We start from the raw sequence: 24262 nt of genomic DNA on the forward strand, positions 1-24262 counted from the left end.
TATCCTTTTGCGTTGTACAAAGTCCCATACATTATCAATTAGCAGAGGTGTGCAGAAATACAATGTCACCCAAGTGTCTTGTTTAATCATTACCTGCTGGTCAAGGTGCTACTGTATATATAGCCAAGCTATTCTTCAAATAATTTGCAGTGCATTTTTTTGTGCTGTGCAGGGCACTATATGATTAATTAGCAGAGCTGTGCAGCAGTTCAGTGCCGCCTCAGACTGTCATTTGTAATGATATCTGCTGTGCAAGTCGCTATAGATTTCCCAGCCACTCACCTTATTCAAATAGTTTGCAGTTTATTCTTGCATGCTGCACAGTGTGCTATATATAGTTAACAGCTGTGCAGCAGTTCAATGTCCCCCAACGCTGTGGGTGCCCTTTGTAATAATAATACATGTTATACAAGGCACTATATATGACACAGCCACACTCTTTCAAATATATTACTGTGCATTTTTTATGGTGCTATTTATAATTTATTAACAAAGTTGTGCAGCAGTTAAATGCCTCATTAGGTGAGTCCTTTCTAATAATATGAGCTGTGCAGGGTGCTATATATGGCCCAGCCAGTCTCCTTGTGAAATTCTTAGCCATGCATTCATGTGTGCTCTGCAGGGCACTATATATGATTAATTAACAGCTGTGCAACAGTTCAGTGCCCCCCAACCCCAGGGGTGTCATTTGTAATAATACCTGCTGTGCAAGGTGCGATGTAAGGCCCAGCACTCTCCTTGTGAAATTCTTAGCAGTGCATTCTAGTGTGCTGTGCAAGGCGCTATATATAATTAACTGAGAGAGTCCTGCAGCAGTTCAGTGCCCCCCAGCCCCCTGGTGTGTCCTCTATGTGACCTTTGCTCCTCGTGTCTCCTTGTGGTGTATGTTACCTGTCAGAGGTCTTGCAGGACGTGTGCCCATCGCTGCAAATCCCTTAAGTGCCAAGTCCTGCCAGTTGAGCCCCCAGTTCTTGAGACCCTGTAGTGGAGAAAAGAAGATCAGTGAGTGGCAGGGTGACTTGAGTCAGCCTGTGTGACCTTGTGGTGAGGTTGGCTTGTGAAAGGTGCTATAAAAATGAAGGCATACATGTGCCACACAACACGGAGCAGATTTCTGCTTTGTGAAAAAAAGTGTGGGGTGACGTTTCTCTCTAATTTTTATTTAATTGCCGAGCTTTTAGAATAAAGAAAACCGAAGTGGCAAAGGCTGCAAATTCAACTGCTCTCTGCACTGCCAATGGAGGACACTTGGGAATTGGTGGGGGGGCATGAAGGTCACTTGTTTGTCTCCATGAAATGAATTACACCAAGCTTGGCTGTGCCCACCCGCTGCTGTTAAAACTAAACTTGTGTCTGAGGGATGGCATGGAGATGAACTCGAGTTGCAAGCTTTTCAGTCCGCACCACTGCAGCCGACAACGGTACTCGCTTCAGGGGGCCATCAACGCTAAAAGAGCAGTGGTGGGAAAAAAAATGAACGGCAGCCAAGACGCGCCAGAGCTGGGTGGGAGTGCAGGGGCCACTAAAAAGTGCCATTGAGATGACTGAGACAATTGTTAAAAATGTCACCAACTTCAATGTCCTGTCGTTTGTTTCACTTAAAGACTAACATGAAGTGAAAGGCTTAAACTTCATAACAGTCTTACTGGGGGTCTGCTATTTTTGCCCAGTTTTTCAATGTATAAAGTGTTGCTATGTAAAAATATGAGGAATTTGTAATAATGCCCATATCTGTCCGAGGGTCTTCAATGATGTTATGGGTTTTTACTTGTATGGTAGATTTCAGTTTTCAAGGTTCATTTTTCGCTTAAACTCTAAAGTTTATTTTTGCTGCTGTCTCCATTGTCTTTGTTTATGTGATGCCACTGAGACACGTCATGTGACCTTGTTCTTTGCATTTGTGATGTCATGGAAATATGCACTGGCTTCAGTATGGGTTACCCCTGGGGGGGGTCACACGACGTCTAGGTTCTTATTTTCAAGTAGCGTTAGGTTTGATTTTGAAATGAGAGTTAACCTCACCCTAACCTTCACTTGAATTTAGAAAATGTAGACAAGAACGTGTCTTTCAGCCCAACAAGCTGACCAATCCCATCCACCTAAGTTCTCTAAAGTAATGTCAAGTCGAGATTTGAAGACCCTTAAAGTCCTACCATCTACCACACACCATGTGTCGGGGGTCATGCTCACCGATTTCTGGTTGCTTTGGTTTGGACTTCTGTTCCATGTCTTGTCCGTTGGTTCCTGGTTGTGTGGTTTATTTTCCGATCTCCCAGTTTTACCCATTTTCGCTCATGACGATGTCACCTGGTCGTTTTGGTTTCCTCGGACACTTTACACATTTCATAATATTTCATTTTAGTTTTCAAATTCCAGCAGCACCATCTTGTGTTTATTTTTTTTTTCTTTAGTAGGTGGCATCGTTTTAGGAAATGGTTGCTATGATGCCTTATAGCTAGAGGGCATGGCTTTGGAAGTCATGTGTGATGATGTCAGATGTGACTATGTAGAGTCGTTGCATGAAGTGTGCAGTCCAAATTTGTGGATTCAAGCCAACAGTCCCACAGTGGGGTTTAGAGTTGGTTTTGAGGTGTAAGAAATGTGAATTATTAATTTAGAATGATAGAAGAATTACTGAATTTATTACACAATTATAAAGTGTGTGTCAGTCTTGGTATTTATGGCCTAAATAGAAGCAAATAGGGTGTAAGAAGGAGACTCCTTTTGAGTTATGAATTTATTTAACGATTTATGTTATTAGTATGAAGCTTCGAAAAGATTTAAGAGAAGTGTGGTGAATGTGCCGCAGCGTCACTGTCAGTCCTGATCTGTCATCTACCGGCGGCTTCGTATGCTTCAGTGATGACAATTCCTTCTTATGACCCCCTATTTTGTTTTTAATATTTTTTAACATGACTATTTTCTCCTTCTATATTAGTTTTAAAGCGTATTTAAGGTTATTAAAATAATTTGACATCATTTTCAATGCATTGCCATTTTACAGGTTTTAACTGTAGCGTTATCAGGTTAACAAACTCGTGAGATTATGGCACTGACACTCGAGAGAGTAAATTAAAAATGACAATGATACGCAAGTCAAAGAACAGGAAGCATTAAGAGTCAATAGGTAACTAAATACAACCAAACATTTGTAGTCCAGTCATGGGGATGAGCAGAAATTCATCAATCGGGAAATCCAAATACACAGCATAGCAGTTCAAAGGTTCACCGGTTAAACTCTGGCACCCTTCTACTGTTTTTGGGATGACCTTTTATACCTTTGTCTAACGTCACAAACAAGCATTCCCTCCTGGGAGGGATTACCATGGCAACAGTTGATACATCTGGCTTAAAATGGCAGTGCCCATAGAAAAAACAAATGGCGTCACCATAAAATACAAATAATAATGTTTGATATATGAATCCGAGTCTCTAAACCCTGGAAATGAAGCAGAAACTGGCAGTACTTCCGCCAGAAAACGCAGAATAAAATGTTTTAAGTTTCCAAATCATAACAATGATCATGCATTTTAAACATGGATTTTGTTCCACTTCGGTGTTTCTTTATTATTGAGATTCTGTTTCTGAAGTGTATTTTGAGTTTTGATTCACTTTGATGGAGTTTTTTGATTTTTGCATTGTTTACCTGATATGTGACAGATGTGTTACGTGAGGACGATTATCCTGGTAATCCTTTGATAGGTTGGTAACCTCTTTGAAATCTTTAGTGTATTTAGCTTCATTTCTAAGTAGTGCCAGGCCTGGTTACAACTCGACTGTTGTTTTTAATTCTTGGTTCTCGTCTTATCCTTATGTTTCTCACTCTCCAGGTTTAGAACCCCCCGGGCTGTCCTGACTTCAGGTACTCTCGTATACCTTCACAGAACCGTTGATACACAGTGCGTGATGGAATGAAAAATCGGCACTGACGCCTTGTCTCACTCCGAGACTGCTAATAAGCCCTAACAAAAAAGCTTTCTGTGTGTTTTCTTATTTCCATTCTGTCTATGCATTTTTTGAGTGTTTTGTTTTGGGTGTTGTGAAGGATTAGTCTGATGCTCTCCTTTTGACTACGACTCGTTTCATGGTCTTTCTCATTATATACGCCGTCTCTTCATCGAGGCGGTGCAGTACGTTTGTGGTGCAGAAACTGAAGGTGCAGTGGAAGTGACTTCATTCGGGGTGCTGCTAGTGAGGGAATTGGAAATGCGTGTCTGTGATCGTTGTGTACTCCCATAAATAACTTCTATAGAGTAACTGTGGAGCGGAGTGGTCCTGTAAGAGACTGACTACATTCACGGGTTTGGCAAGAGTCATGTTGTTAGAAAGACTTTCCGTTTTTAAATTTTCATTCGGTGTATGTTTATTTTGACCCATTGCTTTGTCTTGTGGTTGTCATCGTCGTCCTCTTTTTTTTTTTGTCCCTGATTATACCCTGAAGCCTGACTGAGTGGTAATGAAGCGCCCTGGAGGGCGAGTGAGCAGAACAAAAGGGAACAGCACAACTCTCAACACCTCATTTTATTGTCCCAACATTCAAAAGTACAAATAATTCAAACACAACAGTTTTATGAAAAAACATTTACAGCAAGTTTTTTTCTTTTCTTTTTTTCTGAATTTAGTTTCCAGCTTCAGAAATTATCTAAACTAGCAAGGATAACATGAAGTCATTCATCGTAATTAGATAATCATAAGAGTAACTCAAGTCGGACAGATCGGCCTGGTCCAGTGAAAGGTGTTTTTTTTAATTTTTTTTTCCTCTTTTATCTCAGATATTAAACAAACACATTTCTGAAGAAAATGAAAATGACAATAGTCCACTCCACCGATCCCTTCCATCTCACACTCCCGCTTTGCCTTGTGTGGCGCGGCAGTGCGGCTCTGCCGGCGCTTCGAACGTGTCGCTGATGTGTTGTCGCAGTCCTGTACTTAAAAATGCCGCTCCTCCCTCCAGGCGCATGCATGCAAGCGGAGGCAATCCGAAGAGCGTCCCTCATGAGGTAATTCATCGCGCCAGCATCTCGCTGGAAGTGAACCTTTTTTTTTTTTTTTTTTTTCTGGGCGGTGCTGGAAACGTAATGAGGCACCCATTAAAATAAGAAAACAAATAAATAAAAATACAAAGATGTGGGGCAAATCAGTCCGAAAAAGTTAAGCCAGTAGAGTGAGGAATTGTGCGGAAAGACTGAAATCGACATGGCGAGAAGAGCTGAGCAGAGAGACGAAGACGAGCCGTCATTGGGGTGACATTCCAGAGGTCGCAGTAAGTGCACACGGTCCGAAATTATGGATTCAAGCAATTGATTCTAAAGTGTGTGTTAGTCTTGGTAAACAGAAACAAACAGACATACAAATGTGGGGGCTCCACATCCATCTTATGCTGCATATCTGGGACCAGGTCCCAGGGGCAACAAACTAAGCAAAGATGTTCCATCTCCTCCAGGGGGATAGTGAGGTATTCTAAGGCCACCCAAGAGATATAATCTCTTCAGTGTGTCCTGGGTCTTCCCCAGGGTGGCATCCTCATCAGATGCCTGAATCACCTCAACTGGTTCCCTTTGATGTAGAGGAGCAGTGGCTCGACTTTGGTCTCCTCTTGAATGTCTGCACTCCTTGCCCTCTCTATAAGACTGAGCCCAGGCACCCTGAGAAGGAAGCCCATTGCTGCCACTTGTATCTGCAATCTTGTTCTTTCGGTCACTGCCCACCGCTCATCACCACGGGTCAGGGTAGGAGCGTAGATTGGGCAGTACAGCGAGAGCTTTGCTTTTCAGGTTTAGGCTTCACCACGCCTGACTGGTACGGTGCCCGATCTGCCAGCTGATCTCCCGCTCCCTCCCTTCCCCTCTCACTTGTGAATGAGATCCTGAGAAACTTCAACTCCTCCACCCGCGGCAGCACCTCATTCCCAACCACAGTCGAAGGCCGGGGCCATGGCGGTTACCATAACCGACCTTAGGGACTGGAATTACGGATTTTTACTGAATTTAGGACTCCATATATTTTATTCCATTTTTATTAATTTATTACTTTGAACCTTAGACATCATCATGAAGTGTGGTGAACTGTCTCTGTCAGTCACAATCTGTCGTCTACTTAAGGCGTTGTCTGCTCCTCCAGGAGACTCCATGTTGAGTGACGGCACGGTCTTGTTTTGATCTCGTGTTTTCATTTTATTTTACTTAGATACACATTTTTTTTTTCCCTGTAATTTTTCCTCTCGTTGGGGTTTTTGAATCACATGGAAACTTAAATTTTACAAATGAAACCTTAGAATTTGGGGCTCCAGTTAGGAGGTCTCCTCCTTTTAATTCTTAATTTAAAATTATGGCAGCATTTACTGCACACACTTTAGAATTGTGTAACAGTGTTGGTAAGCAGAAGTAAACAAGACATAAGAATTTGGGTGCTCCAGGCGGGAGACAGGACTATAATAGAATGATTTAATTTATTACAAACTTCTAAAATGTGTTATTCTTGGTATTTATGGTGTAAACACAACCAAAGGAGACCGATTTGGGGCTCCAGTCATTTATAATTTATAATTATGATATAATTATTTACCTTGAGCCTTTTCGAGAAGTGGGTGAGTAAAGCAGTAATCAGCACCTCAGAGGTCAAGCGTTGCAACACGATGTGACTCTAACGTGCTTCTCAGAATAAAGTGTCATCATTATTGAGTTAAAATGATCGTTTTAACCTAAATAAAATGATAGTTTAACAATTAGCATGGTAACATCACAGTAACAATTTGTGGTTACTGAACTGCTTATCAGTAATGACAGCTATGGCGGTAATTATAATATTGTTGAGCATTATTAATAGTGTGGCTACAATTTAAAGGCTTGTACTCTATACACACATACACCAGAAGGGGGAGCTGTGGAGGCAGAGGAGTAAAGGCGAGAATCCGAGACGGCGATGCGGCTCATGGCCTACAGTTGCTGCTTTGACCGAATTCTGGCTGTGAAATCAAAATAAAGATACACGCTGATGCAGCGTCTAATGCTTGACGGACTGCGACGACACGTCATCGGGTTCTCTTTGTTTTTGTTTATTAATTTAATTTCATTGAATGGAATACAAATAGAATTTTGGTGACATGAACCTTATCAATCAGATTCCTTGACTCTCCCCCCACCCCCCATGTCGGTAGTGTGGAACGGCAGGTGTGGACTGGAGTTAAAACTACACAAACTCAGCACAGGTTATATTGAACCAGAACAACTGTTAACATTCTATTAAGACTAAAATTTATTGAAAAAGATTTAAAGATTTTCCTTAACAAGACAAGAAAAAAGCAATAGCAAATTCAACTATCAACTAGGTTATGCATAGCGAGTAACTGTTTCTAGTAATCAGGGAAGAGCATCACCAACCCTCTCGATTTGATTTCTTTATTCTTTAAATATTTGAGTCTTTTGTTATATTGGTACAAAGCACATACGTACTAAAAGGTTTCAGTGCACTGGACTAAAGGGAGAGCCTCCCCCTCCCCCCAAGTCGTTTTGTTCCCTTTAGCTCATAAACATCCCCCCCATACCAGAATCACGCAAAAAACACCAACAACGTAAAAAATACGGAAGTGAATAAATAAATATACAAAGAAATAAATACAAATAAATAAATAAAGTAATTAATTGAGAAATAAATAAACGAGATTCTAAGCTTTGTTCGGTCTTCTTTTGCGGCAGTTCAGAAAAAATTTTTGAAACCCAAAAAAATCTTCACAAGCAACATGACGACAAGTAAACAGGTTTTCTTCACGAGTTTTCTAAGTAACTTAATAATCACTTTTTAAAGTTGTCATATGAAAAGACAAGCTAAAACAGAAAACCAGTGACAATTTATTTAAATATAGAATAAAAAAATTAGACTATATATATTTATATATATATATTTATATCTTTTTTTTTAATTACACAACAAATAAGAGACACAGCTGCACTTTGTCTAATAGCTTTTTTTTTTTCTTCTTTTCTGAGGAAACAAATACCTTGACTAACGAAACTAGCTAATTATTTGAATTCTGACCAAATGCATCACAATCAGCGCTTTAAAAAAAAAACAAAAAAACAAAAAAAAAACAACAAAAAAATAAACCTAAAACTCAGCAAGCCAAAGAAAACTCGTTAAGGGATACTAACAGACCCACCCGGACATCGCCACTCGACGGGGGGCAACGCCGGTGGGCAGCAAGGCAAAAAAGGAACTGAAAACAGCAGCTCAATAGAATGCATACATCGAAATATCTTTAAACAACACATAGAACAACAAACTCGCATATTTAAGATATGTAAATCATATTAGATAGCACCTACCGCTGATAACTAAGGAAGTTCGTTTAGTTTAATGAATCAAAACGCAAAAAGAAAATAAAAAACAACTAAAATTTGAAATTTAGATATTTCTTTATTACTGATGTCCCATATACTGATGACGGAAAGAAAATCAGCTGACAACGCATTTCCTTGCTTTAGGGTTCTGGACTCCGGGGAACTGCTTGGCGTAGGAAGCCCCCTCTCCCTTTTCCCACTATTATTATTATTAGTATAATTTTTTCTCTTTTTTTTAAATTATATGCTATGAAAAATTACTAAGATCACTTTTTCCTGGATTAGTTTTCACTTGATAAAACCTTCTGTCTACAAAACAAACGACAATCCGATTTTCCAAAAACACGCAACCTTGATCCTAAAAAGTACCACTGCAGAATGAACAACACAAGTTGGCATTTTTTTCCCCTAAATTAGCCAGTCAAAATATTTTTTCTTTTTTTTTTCAAATCCAGAATCTTGTAAAAATTCTTCAATAGTTATTTTCTTATTTATAAAAATAGATTTATTTTATTCTTTTATTTATTCATCTATTTTCGAAACCCATTTTCAAGCAAAGAGATTTTCTCTTTGGCAACAGTGTTTTTAAAATCGTCACAATGTCATCAGGAACTTGAACCCAAGCCCACCCTTCTTTTCGTCCCCAACCCCACTAGAGAGGAAAGACACGTAATTCATTAGTAGTAATAGTAATATTAAAAAAAAAAATCCCCACTAAAGAAAACGTTATCCCTTCTACGTAGAAATGGGTAATATCACGAAATCAGACCAAATGAAAAAACGGGTGATAGAATGAAGGGTTAACTTTAAAAAGAGCCTCCCTTTCGTGCTCCTTCAAAAAAGGTGGAAATCTAAAGACAGCTGGTCAGGGTTAGAAAAATCCCCACAAAGTCGAGAACGAAACACAAACCTCAGGAAAGAACATTCATGTCGTTGAAACTGGGGGGAATGGTTTGCTACGGAGTACAGAAGGAAATGAAAACAAACAAACAAACAAACAAATAAAAGAAAAAAACAAAAAAAAACAACCAAAAGAAGAAAACTCCTGTTTCATCACAGGGCATCCAAATTCTTGTTTTGTTTTGTTTTGTTTTGTAATACTTAGGCAACAGTGGCTTATAGGTCCAAAGTAAGAATATAAGCCATTCCAGTTCTTTTGTTTTTTCCAGCTAGGAGCTGCTGTTCAGGATTTGTGGGTCTTATTGGTTTTGAAGGAGACTTGGAGGACTCTGTCGCCGAGACGGTAGCCATTCAGACTGGCGATGGCCATGGCTGCCTCGTCGTAGTTCGTCATGGTAACGAAGCCGAAGCCTTTGCACTTATTGGTGTTGAAATCTCTGATGACCTTGACGTTATTCACTGCGCCGAAGGGCCCAAACAGCTGCCACAGCACACTCTCATCCGAATCTGGCGACAGGTTATACACAAAGATGCACCAGCCGGTCCCAGTGTGTCCTGGGATGTTCATGCCCACGAGACTGGTCATGCTGTCAATTGTGATGGGAGAGAACCTGCAGAGAGACAACAGGGAGAAAGGGCATGGCTACGTTATCGTTAACTTAAAGCAAACCAACAGAATCCTGGGGAGGTCTAAACAAAAACAAACTACAAGGTCAACAAAAAAAGATCTCTGGGATTTCATAGGGATCTCCTTTCACACACTGAGGATGACTCTGCAGAACGTCAAAAAATGTCATTTCATACCTTAATGGGTCTCGACGTGAGTGCTGTTTGGAGCTCTGTGACTTTACTTGTAGCTCAGGGAGATTCTCTCTTTTCAAAGGTACAAGCCACTCATTTTATCAGCATTTCAAAACCGAAAAATGACCCACACCACAAAGCATCTCAGTATGAAGATCTGCACCGTGGTGAGCCGCCAGCGGTCGGCCGCGAACCTGCAATGCCTGAAGAGCCCCTCATCGCTCACACTGAGCCGGACGTTGAGGGTTTGTGATCTGCAAACTGAGATGCTTTGAGGTGTGTTAAGTCCACAGCAATTCACTGGGTGACCAGGGTGGGATTTGTGGGGATTTGGAGAGTAATGGTGACGTTGGGCTGACAGAAAGAGAGCTCAGCTGATGTTAACGTGAAGAGCTCTGCTTGCAGTGTTCAAGGATGGCTGAATAAAGGAATTCTCCTACTAGCTTGGCATTGCAAGGAAACTGCGGCAGACATTGCAGATTTGTGACTGACCACCGGCAGTTCACCAATCTGCACATCATTGAACTGTGATGCTTTGTGGTGGGAGTGCACAGCAATTCAGTCTACATGCAAAAAGCAAGCGATGTGAGATCGTCGTCTTTTCTATTCCATCGACTTTAGAAACCTCTGAGCACACGGACTGATCTTGTTGCAGCCGTTTTGTCACATTGCCTGTTCCAGAAGGCGATTTTAAAATGTGCCCAATTCCAAACTGTAATGAGTGGTTGATTTTAGGGTACACACAGAAGATATCAAAAATGGGACAAGAAAAACTTGGACTCATTCAAATTTCATGTATGCCTCAGATTTACTGATATTACTGACTAAAGGAAGTCAGAACCAGAGATGGAACGTGATCTCCATACACACATTTGTGTCAAAAGTCAATACCGGATGAGCCAAGAAAAGCGATTGCCAAAACTGACTGTTAACCACGAGAATCGTTCTCAAGGGGTACAACCAGAGATCAAAAATAAAGTCAAAGTAGTTGCATGTAATTGCTATGTTTGTAACCAAATCTCAGATAGGTGGAGACACTCATGGTGACCTTTATGCTGTTGGACATGATGGTGTAAAGAGTCGCTAATTCCTATAGGATTATTGGAAATTGTCATAGCAACAGAGAATGCTAACCTCTCAAAATAACGAAACAAAATGGTGTTGAACATTATGGTAGAAAGGTTGACTTTTAAATAGCAAGACAGAATTCCTTGGCTTGAGAAAACCCCCAAAACAAAATGGTTTCGATGTTTACGTAAAAGTAAAAACCCAGGAAGGACTAAAGAGGATTGCAAATAATAAGGCAAAGCACTGAAATTCTAGAGATCTTTTCAGATGATCCTTTAATATTAAACTGTGAAATAAAAATCACCACTTTATAGAATTTTACAACACTGAAAAGTTTATAAGAGATGACTGTTAAACATTACTGTCCACATGCATAAAGAATTAAAAACAGGGCAGATGATAGTCGGGATGATCCTGAAATTCCACCTCAGGACGGCTGACTGCAGCCTTGGCTCCAAGCGGACAGCAGATCACATGAAGCATGAATGTCATTTAGGGGTCTGTGCGTTGAAGTGAGTGCCCACATTTCACCGTCATTTTAAATTTTACCTTTCAAAATGTCCCGAGCCCGGTTTAATTGATACTGTGCACCGTAATAATAATGAGACACGGTGAATAAAAAAAAATTATTTATATATATATATATCCAAGTCTCCACACAGAACCTTCTATGCCAAGCCATTCAGCAGCCTAAACCCATTTACAGTTGTATTACGTCCACAGTGAGAAATGTAGGAACTTATTTTTAGTGAATCAGCTTTATGATTTAAAATGAACTCTCCAGTTGACGCCATTTGAAGGGGAATTGAAGCCCCCCTAGCATCGATAATACACATCAGACGAGAACAGGCCACTCAGCTCAACAAGCTCACCCATCCTATTGTCACCCTATGAGACTTCATCTCACGTGTTTACTTTTTTTTTATTTATTTGTTCTAATGTTGTAAAAAAAAAAAAAAAATCTGCATAAGAACAGACCATTCATACCAGCAAAAGTTCACCAGTCCCCAAAATAACACTGATTTGAGGGTCCTAAAAGCCAGAATGCTCAGCACGTTACTTGGTCATTTATTCCATGTGTCTGGGGTTCTCTGTGCAATGTGTGAAATGTGCCCTTAACAACACTTTCTACTGTCCTGTCATATTCTCTTTTCACATCTTGTTGAAGGAGTAGCTGGCATCCACTGTACTAATTTCCTCATAATTTTAAACACTTTAAGCAAGTGTCCTCTTAATGTCCATTTAGTTAAACTGAAGAGGTTCAGTTCCTTGAGTCTCTCCTTATACCTCAGACCTCACTGTCCTCAATCAGCCATGTCGTGTCACATCGCTCTGCTCTCTCTTTTTTTGTAATATGGAAGCCAAACCTGCACACAGCACTCCAGCAGCTCCTGAGGTGGCAGCAGCCTTGTTGTCCTGTGAGGTCGTGAAGCTTCAAACACGACAAGTCCAGATGAGAGTACACCTTCAGGCCCATCTCCTCATCCAAGTTCATGGCCTTTGCCTTTGCTAAAACCCTTTTTTCCTAACAATCTTTCTGGTTTAGGTTTTCTGCTCTCATTTCCTGACTTTGATTTTTGTCTCCAATGTTGTCTTGGTTATTACAATTTTAAACCTTTTGGTATTCAAGTCATTTTTAGTTTTTTTTTTTTTTTTTTAAATATAAAATCCACGGCTTTTCTCCCGGTTTCTCTTAAATTAGTGTACTAAAAAGAGCTGCGGCCCCAGCCCTGACCCCTGCTGGACACCACCTGTAATGACACCTCATTTTGAAAACGTTCCCTTCACAATGACCCTGAGCCAGTTTAGTACCCACCTACACACAGCACCTTGACCCTTAAAGTGTTCAGATATTACTGACAATAATTCATGAAAACGTTTATAAGATGTTTGGTATCTTTGTGGTAGTGACTCGTCTACACCATACATGAGAGGAAGTGCTTGCAAGTCAGACAATCAAAAGGCTGAGAACCAAATAAAGATTTAATATAGTGATTTGTAAACTTTACGCACTTAGGGCATGGCTCCCAAACGGCTGGATACCGGCAAGCAGCGTGTATATGGACGTATTGGATAGCCTTATGCATGCGCACCATGTCAGTATTTGCTGATATGGACATAGAACGGGGCTAGTGGTGTTCAGCTTGAACCCTAACACATTTTTTAAAAGTCTACAGCATCAGGAAGAACGAGGATTAGAGGACCCACACCGTGAGATGGCCGAGCTACCACCTGAACACGGCCATGCGTTAGGTCTGTGACAGCTGCTAAACATCCAGGTGGTGCACTGTGATTGTCGTACTAATTTGCTTTGCCTCCGCTTTTGGCATATCCAGTATGCTATATTCATCCCTGAGGTGAAACTGTCGTTTTGGAGGTTCGAGTGTAGGGTGAGCCATTGTACAGCCAGTTTTCAGGTTAAGGGCACTGCTCAGGGGGCCAATGGAGTAGGATCTCTTATGGCAGCAACAGGATTTGATATCGAATAATGATAAAGATTATAATCTATATGAATAAAATCAAAATACTCTGTCTTTTAAATTTTTGGCTTAGTCTGATGTCGTTTATCTGCTTCATTTTAACCCTCAGATCACATATTGTCTGTCTGAATGCCAGTCATGCAGTAACTGCAAAAAATTACCATGTAGGTCACCATTGGTCCAACTTAAAAATATCAGCTATGAGGCATTTCAAAAAATGTCCCCACTTGTAATGGGGGTGGTGTAACCCAAAAAAGTTTATTATTCCAAAATGGCTGAGCTGATCTTAACATTTTGCATGTATAATAAAGCTGAACCAATGTAAAATATAGGCTATATGGCCTAACATAGTTTAAACGGGAAGGGGGGCTTATAACTTTTTACCAGGCTAAAAAATGCACTGTAGCAAAATGGCAGAGTTAGTTCGTGAAATTTTGCACGCACATTAGTGTTGGTACAACTGAAAATCGAGCATCTCGGGCCTCTCAAAAGTTCCATCGAGGAACGTGATTATAACGGGGGCGAAATCTAAAGTGTACTACCACCCCAAAATGGTTCAGCCGAACGTAATGAGTGATTTGACTTCCAGCTGTTTCTCATTAAGGCAGCCATATGCGGTGTGTTCTGGGGTCAGCAGCAGTAAGGAACCTCTTTATGTGCACCCAACAAAAAAGTATCGTCTCTTTAAAGAGGAATGTGCTGTCCATCACGCCACCATTAAAACTCTTTATACTTAAAGAGCCCTGCACTGAGGAAGCACAAGACAAGGATGTAACAATAGGAGGAAGTTGTTACACCAGAACAAAATAATTTTGTTGCAGAGGGGGAACAAGAAACACCTTTTGATGATGACTGTGAGTATGCTAATAATTTCAAGAATGGCCACATGAGAGCAGAGAAACTGATAGTGTCAGGTAGGGGTGGGCGGTATGACCAAAATTCTATATCACGGTATTTTTCTAAATTATCCCGGTTTCACTGTATTCGATGGTATTTTTTTCCCCATGCATGAGTGGATGTTAACCACATTTTCCACTGCAATTACTGGCTAAGAATAACCTATTCAACTGTCAAGAGTATGGTACATTGTACAAAAAAAACATTTTAATGTGCACACAAGTATTAATACAGTTTTGCATTGCCCCATAAAGTGATAGTTTTCAAGGGGGTGGCACTAATGGAGAAGGTATCACATTGCATGACAGATGCAGTCAAAATATAGAACCTTTTTATTGAACAAATTTTGCAAAAACAAACTATAATTTTGACAACATATTTTCAACCATACAAAGAGGCATTTAGACTTAGTAAAATATCTAGAAGTGCTTGTCAAAAATTGTATTGCACCGAATATGTCTTAGAAAAGGAATAAATAGTAAATATTTTTTGTAAACCAACTACACTTTCTGTTAATGTTAACAATGTCTGTCCACTGACACGTTAAAGTGACTTTTTAAACAACTTTATCATCGTTAAACTGCATAATATTTAAACTAATAAATAATAACAAAATAAATAATAGTATTATTACTGATAGTTGCACTACTACTTCAAGACTTCAAGCCCAGGTGCATTACACAGTATTCACCAAATTAAAATAAAATACAACAAGTGCAACTTGGTGATGACATCTTTACCAGCTGAACCATCATTTAGGCAAACTGCATTAATATGGACCTTGCTTCAAGCTAAGCTATACTGGGAAGAAAAAAACAAACTATATGTCGAGAACAAAGTCAACATTTCCACTTTATTCTCGCCGTTTATGTTGAGATTAAAGTCTACATTTCCACTTTATTCTCATAGTTTACTTCATAATTAAAGTAGAATGTCGTAAACTAAACTTCTTCCTAAAATCAATGTTTAATCAATTACTTAATTTACCCCGTCATAAATTAATGCAGCACATTAAATGCTTTGTGTTACGTTCCCCGACCCAGTGGTTAATCACTACGCTTCTTAAGCGATCACCATACAGAATCCATTCATTTCATGATATTCCTGCTTTCTGAAAATTTAGAATGCTAAGATAAATACTTGATATCATTTTCATGATGAAATGCATTAAAGCAGGTATTACACATGCACGGTAGTGAGGCGGTAGTGCTACTCCCTCGCAGTAAGGGGTCCCCAGGTGTATGTTCAGTGTAGAGAACTTTATGGCAGGTGTGACGAGGCTCCAAAAAACTGGATGTATGAATAGCTATCGCACAGGTTTAATTTAATATTGTGTAAATGTTGGGTTTGTGATCTGCTGGTCGGAGACACGAACACAGAATTCAATGCATGTTCTTCAGAGCGGGCTATCTTTATTGCATGCATGCTGTCTCTATCTGACGTAGGCTACCAAAACCCCAGTTCCTATCCTTCCTTTTTCTTTCACCACATAACCAATCACCACATGATAAACGTCTTTGTGAAATTAAAACTAGTTATAAACTTAGCCCACGGAGTGTTCAGAACTTTAAAAATATCTTCGTTATACATGTTTAATTATGCCATCCATTCAGAGTTGCGCCCATCTCTGAACGAATCACTTAACACAAAGCATTTAATGTGCTATATAACTTATGACGGGGTTTGAGAAAATCTAGTAAATTAAATATTCATTTTATGATGAAGTTTAGTTTACGATGTTCTACTTTAATGACAAATTACGAGAATAAAGTCAAAAGAATATATTCTTGTCATAAGCGTCAAGATTAAAGTGGAAATGTCGAGAATAAAGTCAAAATGTCGTCACACTATTACACAGTACCCAGGTACATTACACTGTATTGAAAACAAATAAAACAAGTACAACTTGGCTTGCAGTATTATCCAGTAGTATAGAAACAGAATTTACACATCTGACCTTTTAAAACTAAAGCATCTCCAGGCGACAGATGTGACTGCTTTTTTTCGGCTCTCTGTCCATTTTCACCGCGCGGCATACCTATGCTACCGCCCACTATTTGGTGGTGTAGCAGTGAAAAAGAGCCCTAGTGCAACAAATCTGTGTTTAGCGGTGTAGCAGTGAAAAAGGTCCCCACTTGAACAGTTTCCCGCTGCGCCACGTTCCGAACGTCGTTTAGGCAATTTAAACCGGTGTTGCGGTATAAGAAAAATGCATATCATAAAAAAAATTAAAAACGGTTTTCGGTATGAACCGGAATACCGCCCAGCACTAGTGTCAGGCATGTGTGCTTAGGGGACATTTTCAGAGTGCTGAATTGAAATGTAATACCACTCTAATACTCAAGGTGGTGTTGTAGGTAATGCCCACTGCTCCTTTGCCCTTAAGCAGGAGAACATCTGACTCAAAAAAACTGATGGCACTTCTGCCTCTCTCCCTGAAGCGCCACCCCATCTGTCAGAGCCAATACAGACAATCCAGCAGTGACAAATCATTGTGCCATATTGGACTGCCAACTGTGAATAATGAAGATGGCGCATGGAAGCACTGACTGAAGAAGTCACTATTCTTTTTTCTCTATTTTTGTTTGATTTGACCTGGCCAACCATGCAATTACATGGGGTTCACCATAAGCTGCCCTTTCCTGTTAATAATAATAATAATAGTAATAATACAATTTATTTATATAGCGCCTTTCTTATTCTCCTCTACACTTCCTCTCTGGTACCTATTTACCTATTTTAATATATGACAGCTGGGGCACTTGCACTTCAGCCAGTAATGACAAAAGGGACAACATTACACATACCTATTCGGTCAACACTGGGTACATTGGCTAATTGAATAAAGCATTTAAACCCATTCCCCTGCTCGCCTTGTTGCTCGGAGTTGCTGTAAATATACGTGTGTGTACCCCCTCCCCACCATCAAGTTTAGTTACATAAATCCAGATGTTTGCATGGGAAGTTGTGTACGTACATTTACGCCTCCTCTTTTGTGTGTATGCAGATTCGGGCCTAATAATCTTGCTAGGGGCTCATTCATAAAGCTTGAGGCTCAAAATGTGTGAATGCAACTTTCCATGCAATTGTTGGGGCTTGTACAAGAAAACGTGACAGGGGAACACAACTCTGATCAACGCATGCGCAACATTTCAGAGAAAGTGGGAAATGATAACACCCTTTGATCAAGTAGGGAGATGCGGCCAAACCAGGTAAGTGAAGACTCACGGTTATAATTATTCATATCACCAAGTCGTTATTAAATGTGCTCTGACGTGGCAAACATATTACACCTCAAAAACAATGAATGTGATGACTGTAGTTTAGGTCCCTTTTAAGAGGGCCAATGCTACGTATTTATTTGCACTGAAGAACCTTTTGGGATTTTCTTCAACTCATATTGGCTACTTGTTGTCACAACTCAGTGAAGTTGAGGACAGGTTAACAGTATCTCTGCCAAGCTTCACTCCGTCTTGCTCGCAGTGCTGGAAGCCATTAACCAACTGGCAAAGTGCTACATCCAGTTTTCTTATGGTATGGGTGCACGATAATAAAACTTACGTTTTTTTCCAACATAAATAGACAACTTGGAGCCATATCCTGTTCTCCTAACTTGATCAGAACACTTGACTGCACTCATATTGCAATAAGGGCACCTGGCCATAAGGAAGCTACTTTTGTTAACGGGGAACAGTGACATTCCATTAAGTCTGTGATGCTAAGATGTGGCTGACCAGCTACATGTCTTCGTGGCCAAATTCTACCCGTGATTCATTTATTTTGAGGCAAAGTAGCTTTAGCAGACATGATGGTGCTGTACATGCTGGCTGACTTGTTGATAAGGTCACTGACTGAACCCAAAGTGTTTCATGTGACCTGCACTATTCATTGTGACAGCAATCTTGTCCTTGCACGTGTCAAGTGACAGCAGCTACCCACTCAAATGGTGCCGTCTTACACCTTTCCTGATCCCCCAGAATGCAGAGGAGAAGTGCTTTAATGGTGCGCATGATCTCAGTGTAGGAGACAGGGTCTCGATGTGTCATGTGGGAGGCTGCACGACAGGCCAATGAAGTTCTGCAGCATTGTGATTGCATATGCATGAGGTTGATTAGCTTGCTCCATATATTGATGTTTCAGGGTGATGGTTGAGGTGCATCCTTGTACACACATTTACAAGATAATTGTGGTTTATAAATGGTAACTTGAGTAAAATTTGCATATGGCAGGTTTTATTTATTTATTTATTTTTTGGTACGTGCCTATTTTTGTACTCTAATCCATACAAAGTTTTTTATATATGAGGCCTCTGCTGTTTAGAAATTATGGAGGGTAACACCTCCAAAACAAAGGGGTGTTCAGTCCCATTAGCACTCAAAGCTGAGTGAAGTCGGCCTGCAGTCCTGGGTGCAAGTGCACTGTGGCTGCCGGCTGTGTCTCCTTTCCAGACACGCGAGTGCAAAGGTCAGAGGACGTACATAACGCAGAATCTGAGTGTGGGAATGAAGTCCTCTGTGTTTTAGGATCACCCAAACTCTTCCACAATAAAACATCAAGCAACTGATATTGCATACTTACCAGTGGTCACCACTCTTCACACAATGTCCCTCTGACCCTGCAAGGCAGTTATAAGATGGCACTCGGGTACTACAGTACATAACCGTGAATTATGGGTGGTCTTGGGTTGGGGACAAAGGATTTTGTTTTTGGCTAATCATTTGATTCACAGCAACTTTATAAACTTAATTCATTGTTACACCAAAGCTACCCTGTCTGCCCAGGACAAAATTTGCAAAACCTCCCTGCTGGCATAATTAAGTTCTTTAAAAAAAACAAAACAACAACAACACCACGATTGGGGTTGGGTGGGGAAAACTTGGCCTCTTTTAATACAAAAAAAAAATCAGAAGTGACCAGAAACAAATCACGAGGGGCAGAGCCGGGAGTGCTGTGTTGTGGCAGGCAGAGCTACAAATGTAAACTGCCGACACGCTGCCGCCACTCTCCTAGAAATGTTCTTAACGACTGCCCAAATTGTGCTTCATTCAAGAAAACGATGAGAAAGAAAGCAAAACCTTGAAACATAACAGCCAATTCAGGTTTATAGGAACCCTTTTGCAATGTGTAGTAAATGGGGGCTTTGTGCTTTCGTTCATCACAAATGGAGAAAACCACGCGCACACATGCATGGTGTGTTACACCATCTTAGTAAAACACTCCGACGGCCTTCTCAGAGTCTTTACGTGAAAGACTGCAGTGGCATCTTGAATTTTTTTCAATTGCCAAAATGATATTAAAAAGAACAAAGCGGTTTGATATTTGGTGCCATTGTGCACTTCTGCAGCAGCCCCCCCCCCCCCCAAAAGCCGACTGGGTGCCAGCTGTCAGCTTTCTTAAAGACTCGGTCAGAATCTGTGCACGAGTTGTGACTAAAGTAAGCACAGTGGAGCTGAATGAGCTTTGGCGGCGTGCTGGGACCAATCCCGCTGAAATGAACAGCAAATGTCTAATTAACTTATCTTGGTTTTCTCTGTAGTAGCTAACATTTTTTTGTGTCTTATTGTAACCAAATTAAAGTCGTAAAACTAATTGTATTGGGGGTGAAAAAAATTTGTGTTCTTCACACAGTTTGTTAAATAAGGTTTGTAATATTTAATTTGTGTGAATATGTGTATTATAGGATTATTTAGATAAGATGCAGCTTTTAAGTGAATCAACTGGGAAAGCTAACATCATTTTTGATGGTGTGTATTTAAGCCGGAGTTTATCAGGGAAGGCAGCACATGAAAATGAGTCATGGGATATTTTTTGGGAGAGAGCGAGAGAGAGAATACTGCGATGCATGCAAATAAATCGAAGAATACAAAGAAATATGCAAATGTAAAAAGCAAATGCTCAAAAAAGTTATTTTAAGAGATTATATACTTTAGGTCTGATAAACTAACCGGTTTGTATATGCTTGTAAGAAGATACATTGGTGTTAGCAAGTTATCATATTTAGCAGAATGTAGCTTCACTGGCAAATAAAAAGACTATTGGAAATCATCTGTTATTTGATTTTTAGCTGATAAAATTCTTATACGGTCAGCCACTAATGCAGTCTATAAAGTAAAGAATTTTAAATGCATTGTTCGGAGACATCACAGCTGGCATAGAGAGACAGACAGACAGACAGACAGACAGACAGACAGACAGACATCACAAGAGGACAAGAAGCGAGAACAAACGTCATGTCTGGTCCAAGAAGTCAAAGACAGTGGCACCCAAAGCCAATTAGCCACCTGACACAAAGCTTGCTGTGTGACTCTGACTCGACTCGTTCAGGTTGTATGTTTTGATCCATCATTCTGTCTGACATTTTGGTGTTTGCCTGGTTTCTCTTCAAACAGACATAAGATTAGAAGTAAAGTTTGTGTAATATCTCTCTGAAACTGCCATGTACTTTATTGACACTAGCGATCTAACTGTTCAGATGTCCATCAAAAAAAGATGTTGTGCTTGTTCAGGTTCAGTCCTTTCACTATGTTCTGTGATCCCAGCAGGAGCAGCTCCTGGCCTTTATTAGGGTATTTGGCTACCCTGAAAGGATTTGTACACAAGTCTCTGTTATGAACCATTCTTAAAAACACAGATGTAACCAATGGATTTCTTGGCCTTTGAAACTCTGCAAATGATAATATCTATCCATCCATCCATCCATTATCCAACCCGCTATATCCTAACTACAGGGTCACAGGGTCTGCTGGAGCCAATCCCAGCCAACACAGGGTGCAAAGCAGGAAACAAACCAGGTCTCCTAACTGCAAGGCAGCAGCGCTACCCACTGCGCCACCATGCCACCTCAAATGATAATAACAATTTAATTATAGCTCTTTGCATTTATATAACACTTCTCTCACTACTCAAAGCGCTTTACAAAGAGAGTTGGGAGCCACCTTGACCACCACCACTGTGCACCTTCCACTTGGATAAGGTGATGGTGGCCATTTTGCACCAGTATGCTCACCACACATTAGGTGGTGAAGCAGTGAGAGATGGAGAGCCAACCAAGAGACAGGGGATGATTAGGGGGCCAGAATGACCAGGCCATGTAGGGCAGTTTAGCCTGGACTTTGGGATACACCCTACTCTTTACAAAGGATGCCCAGGGATCTTTAATGACCATGGAGAGTCAGGACCCCGGTTTTATGTCTCAACAGTGCTATATTTACAGCACAGCATCACTGTCACGGTACTGGGGCATTGGGATCCACAGAAACACCATAGTGTTGGGGGGGGGATAAATTCTTGACACGGAGCTTGTTACAAATTTTCAACGTACTGTATAAATGACAAACACTTTAACCAGGACTGAAACTGGATTTAAACAAGTAAAGAAATTGTGTGGGTTTAGCTCAATATTAATTTAGTAACATACTAAGTATAATATGCACTCAGTAAAAGTAAAGAAAAAAGTGTGAAAATCGTGGGACGCCAGCTACAAACTGCAAATTAGCCAGTGCCTGTGACGTAAATCAGAAACAGCATTAGCATCAACTCTTCATAAAATTCAAGTGTTTTACTTTTTTGTTAAATTTGGTTCACCTGCCAGTAATCAGAAAAATCTATCCGACATTGCACTGTGACCGAAAAAAAAATATTATAGTTAATGAAATAAGATTTGTAACATTTAATTTGTGTGAATATTAGAATTACCATTGGGTTATTTACAAGAGATGCAGCAATAAAGTGAATAAAACTGTGAACAAGACTGGATTGTAAAGCTCGTAAGGGAAAACTAGAAGTGTGTTTTAATTGTGAGTGTTTAAGTAGGACGTTTTTGGACAGAAGGTTAGCAGAAGAGCATGGTGACACAGTTGGCAACTTTTGAAGGGTAAGTTTTGCACAAACATTAAGAAGTTTCTCTTCACACAGAAAACCACAGACACATGGAATGAGTGACCAATGAGTGTGGTGGACAGGAGGACTTTAGGGACCTTCAGAACTCGACTTGAGGTTAGTTTGTGGGACTGGTGTGCTTTGCTGGGCTGAATGGCCTGGTCTCGTCCAGATTGTTCTAAACAGTAAACACGTGATGTCAAGGATAACAATGTGTGTGTTTTTATATTTCAAGAGAGGGCATATTGGGAAGCAACCAAATAAACTGAAGAATACTGGGAGATATAAATCTGGATGGGGTAAGCTTTCAGGACAAAGTGTCTGCAATGTCACTTGCCACACAATGTCTGCCATTTTTACCATGGATTTGCACGGAGTGGGACACATCTGGAAATATTTCCGAGATGGTCCTGCCTTCTGTGGTTACACAATGCGTAGCACCTGCACACGCTGTAGCTTACATGCCTGTTGCTGCCCCCCATAAGCTCTAAAATTCGGTGGAAAATGCTGTATTCACACGAAAATGATGGAATTTTACTGACATGTTGATTCCCAGGGGACTAGTTTAGCCTGGGGCTATTTTTTTCCCCAGACTTTTTATTGATGGTAAAAGGCTTCATAATCTTTACTGAGATGTAAACGTGTAGTCCGTAAAGACTTACTGACATGACTGATTCAGACATGTAAAATTACAGAGGTCCTTTATTAATAAACACTTTACCTGCCCTCCTGGTGTAAAACTACTGTAATATCCTATTCGGATGAGCTTTCAGGGCATACAGTCCACCTGTAAAGTCACTATTACTACATAATGTTGGTCATTTGTACCCATGGATTTGCATGGGATAGGATGTGTCTGGTGTCACACCTGCGTGCCTGGCAGACAACTTCAGGGCTTATTGACTTATAATTCCACCCCAAACCAGGGCTTGGTGCTGTTTTGTAACATTTCTCCTGTCCTTCCCTCTGTAGATGTGGCGAGCAACATTTCAAGGGTATACGACATCACTTCCGGTCCTGGGGCTCCTGGACCCACCCCTTCTGCCTCACCACCTTCATAACTGGCTCCGCTACCATCTTTCTCCAGTCTAATGGAGGACTTGTGGCTTTGAAGACATTATGCAGAAAACATGTGAAGTGTTTGTTACTTTGTTGTTTAATATACAGGGCTTGCCTGAGGGGGTCCCAACCCTTTATCATTTACACTGGAAATATTAGAGCTAGATGTGCCTTCTATGGTTATGCAATGTCATCACCTCGAAACAGCTGCACACATTATAGCTATATAATTAATAATCCTTCTATTATAACCGTTTGGTTCTGGAAGGCATATTTAAAAATTTGTGTGAAAAATGGCCTTCTGTTGAAGGCAGAAGGCTCCACAATCTTTGATTGTAAACACACAGTGCGTAAAAAGTTACTGACATGAGTAATTTGGATGGGACTTAAACTACAGAGGTCCTCTGGTAATAGTTACTTTACCTCACCTTCTGGTATAAAACTAATCCCGTCTGAAACAGGCTTCAGATAGCATAAACATTAGTAGATTGATTAACCAGTGTGTACTGTATGTGCTTATAAGAAGATATGAAATAGGAGCTTGGGACCTTTAAACCATTACAACAGTCTAGATGAGAACGGCTACCTGTCCTCTTAATTCCACCAAAATAATATCAAGTCGAGTTTTGAAGGTCCATTAATTCTTGCTATCTACCGCACTACTTGGTCACTGATTCCAAGTGTCGTCTGTGGTTCTCTGTATGAAACAAAAAAACCTTCATGACACTTGTGTAAAATTTACCCTTAAGTTCCCAATGGTATCCCCGTGTTCTTGCTGAACTCATTTTAAAATAACAGTCTCGATCTGCTGGACTAATTCCCTTCATAATTTTAAACACTTCA

General features: G+C 40.3%; 1 protein-coding gene across 6 annotated transcripts in view; it reads right to left on the bottom strand.

Moving 5' to 3' along the window:
- Nucleotides 1-7140: 7140 nt before the first annotated feature.
- The window catches only part of elavl4 (ELAV like neuron-specific RNA binding protein 4), a 272046-nt gene continuing 254924 nt past the window's right edge, over nucleotides 7141-24262 (bottom strand). For 5 of the 6 annotated variants that reach the window (XM_051933169.1, XM_051933170.1, XM_051933171.1 and 2 more), the window contains one exon: nucleotides 7141-9847. In XM_051933169.1, the coding sequence (XP_051789129.1) occupies nucleotides 9520-9847 (328 nt within the window). In that variant the 3' untranslated portion in view covers nucleotides 7141-9519. Of the gene's footprint in view, nucleotides 9880-24262 lie in introns of all 6 variants that reach the window. The other variant, XM_051933174.1, reaches the window with a different exon arrangement.

Source organism: Erpetoichthys calabaricus, chromosome 10, assembly GCF_900747795.2.
Source record: "Erpetoichthys calabaricus chromosome 10, fErpCal1.3, whole genome shotgun sequence".
NCBI classification, from domain to species: domain Eukaryota; kingdom Metazoa; phylum Chordata; class Cladistia; order Polypteriformes; family Polypteridae; genus Erpetoichthys; species Erpetoichthys calabaricus.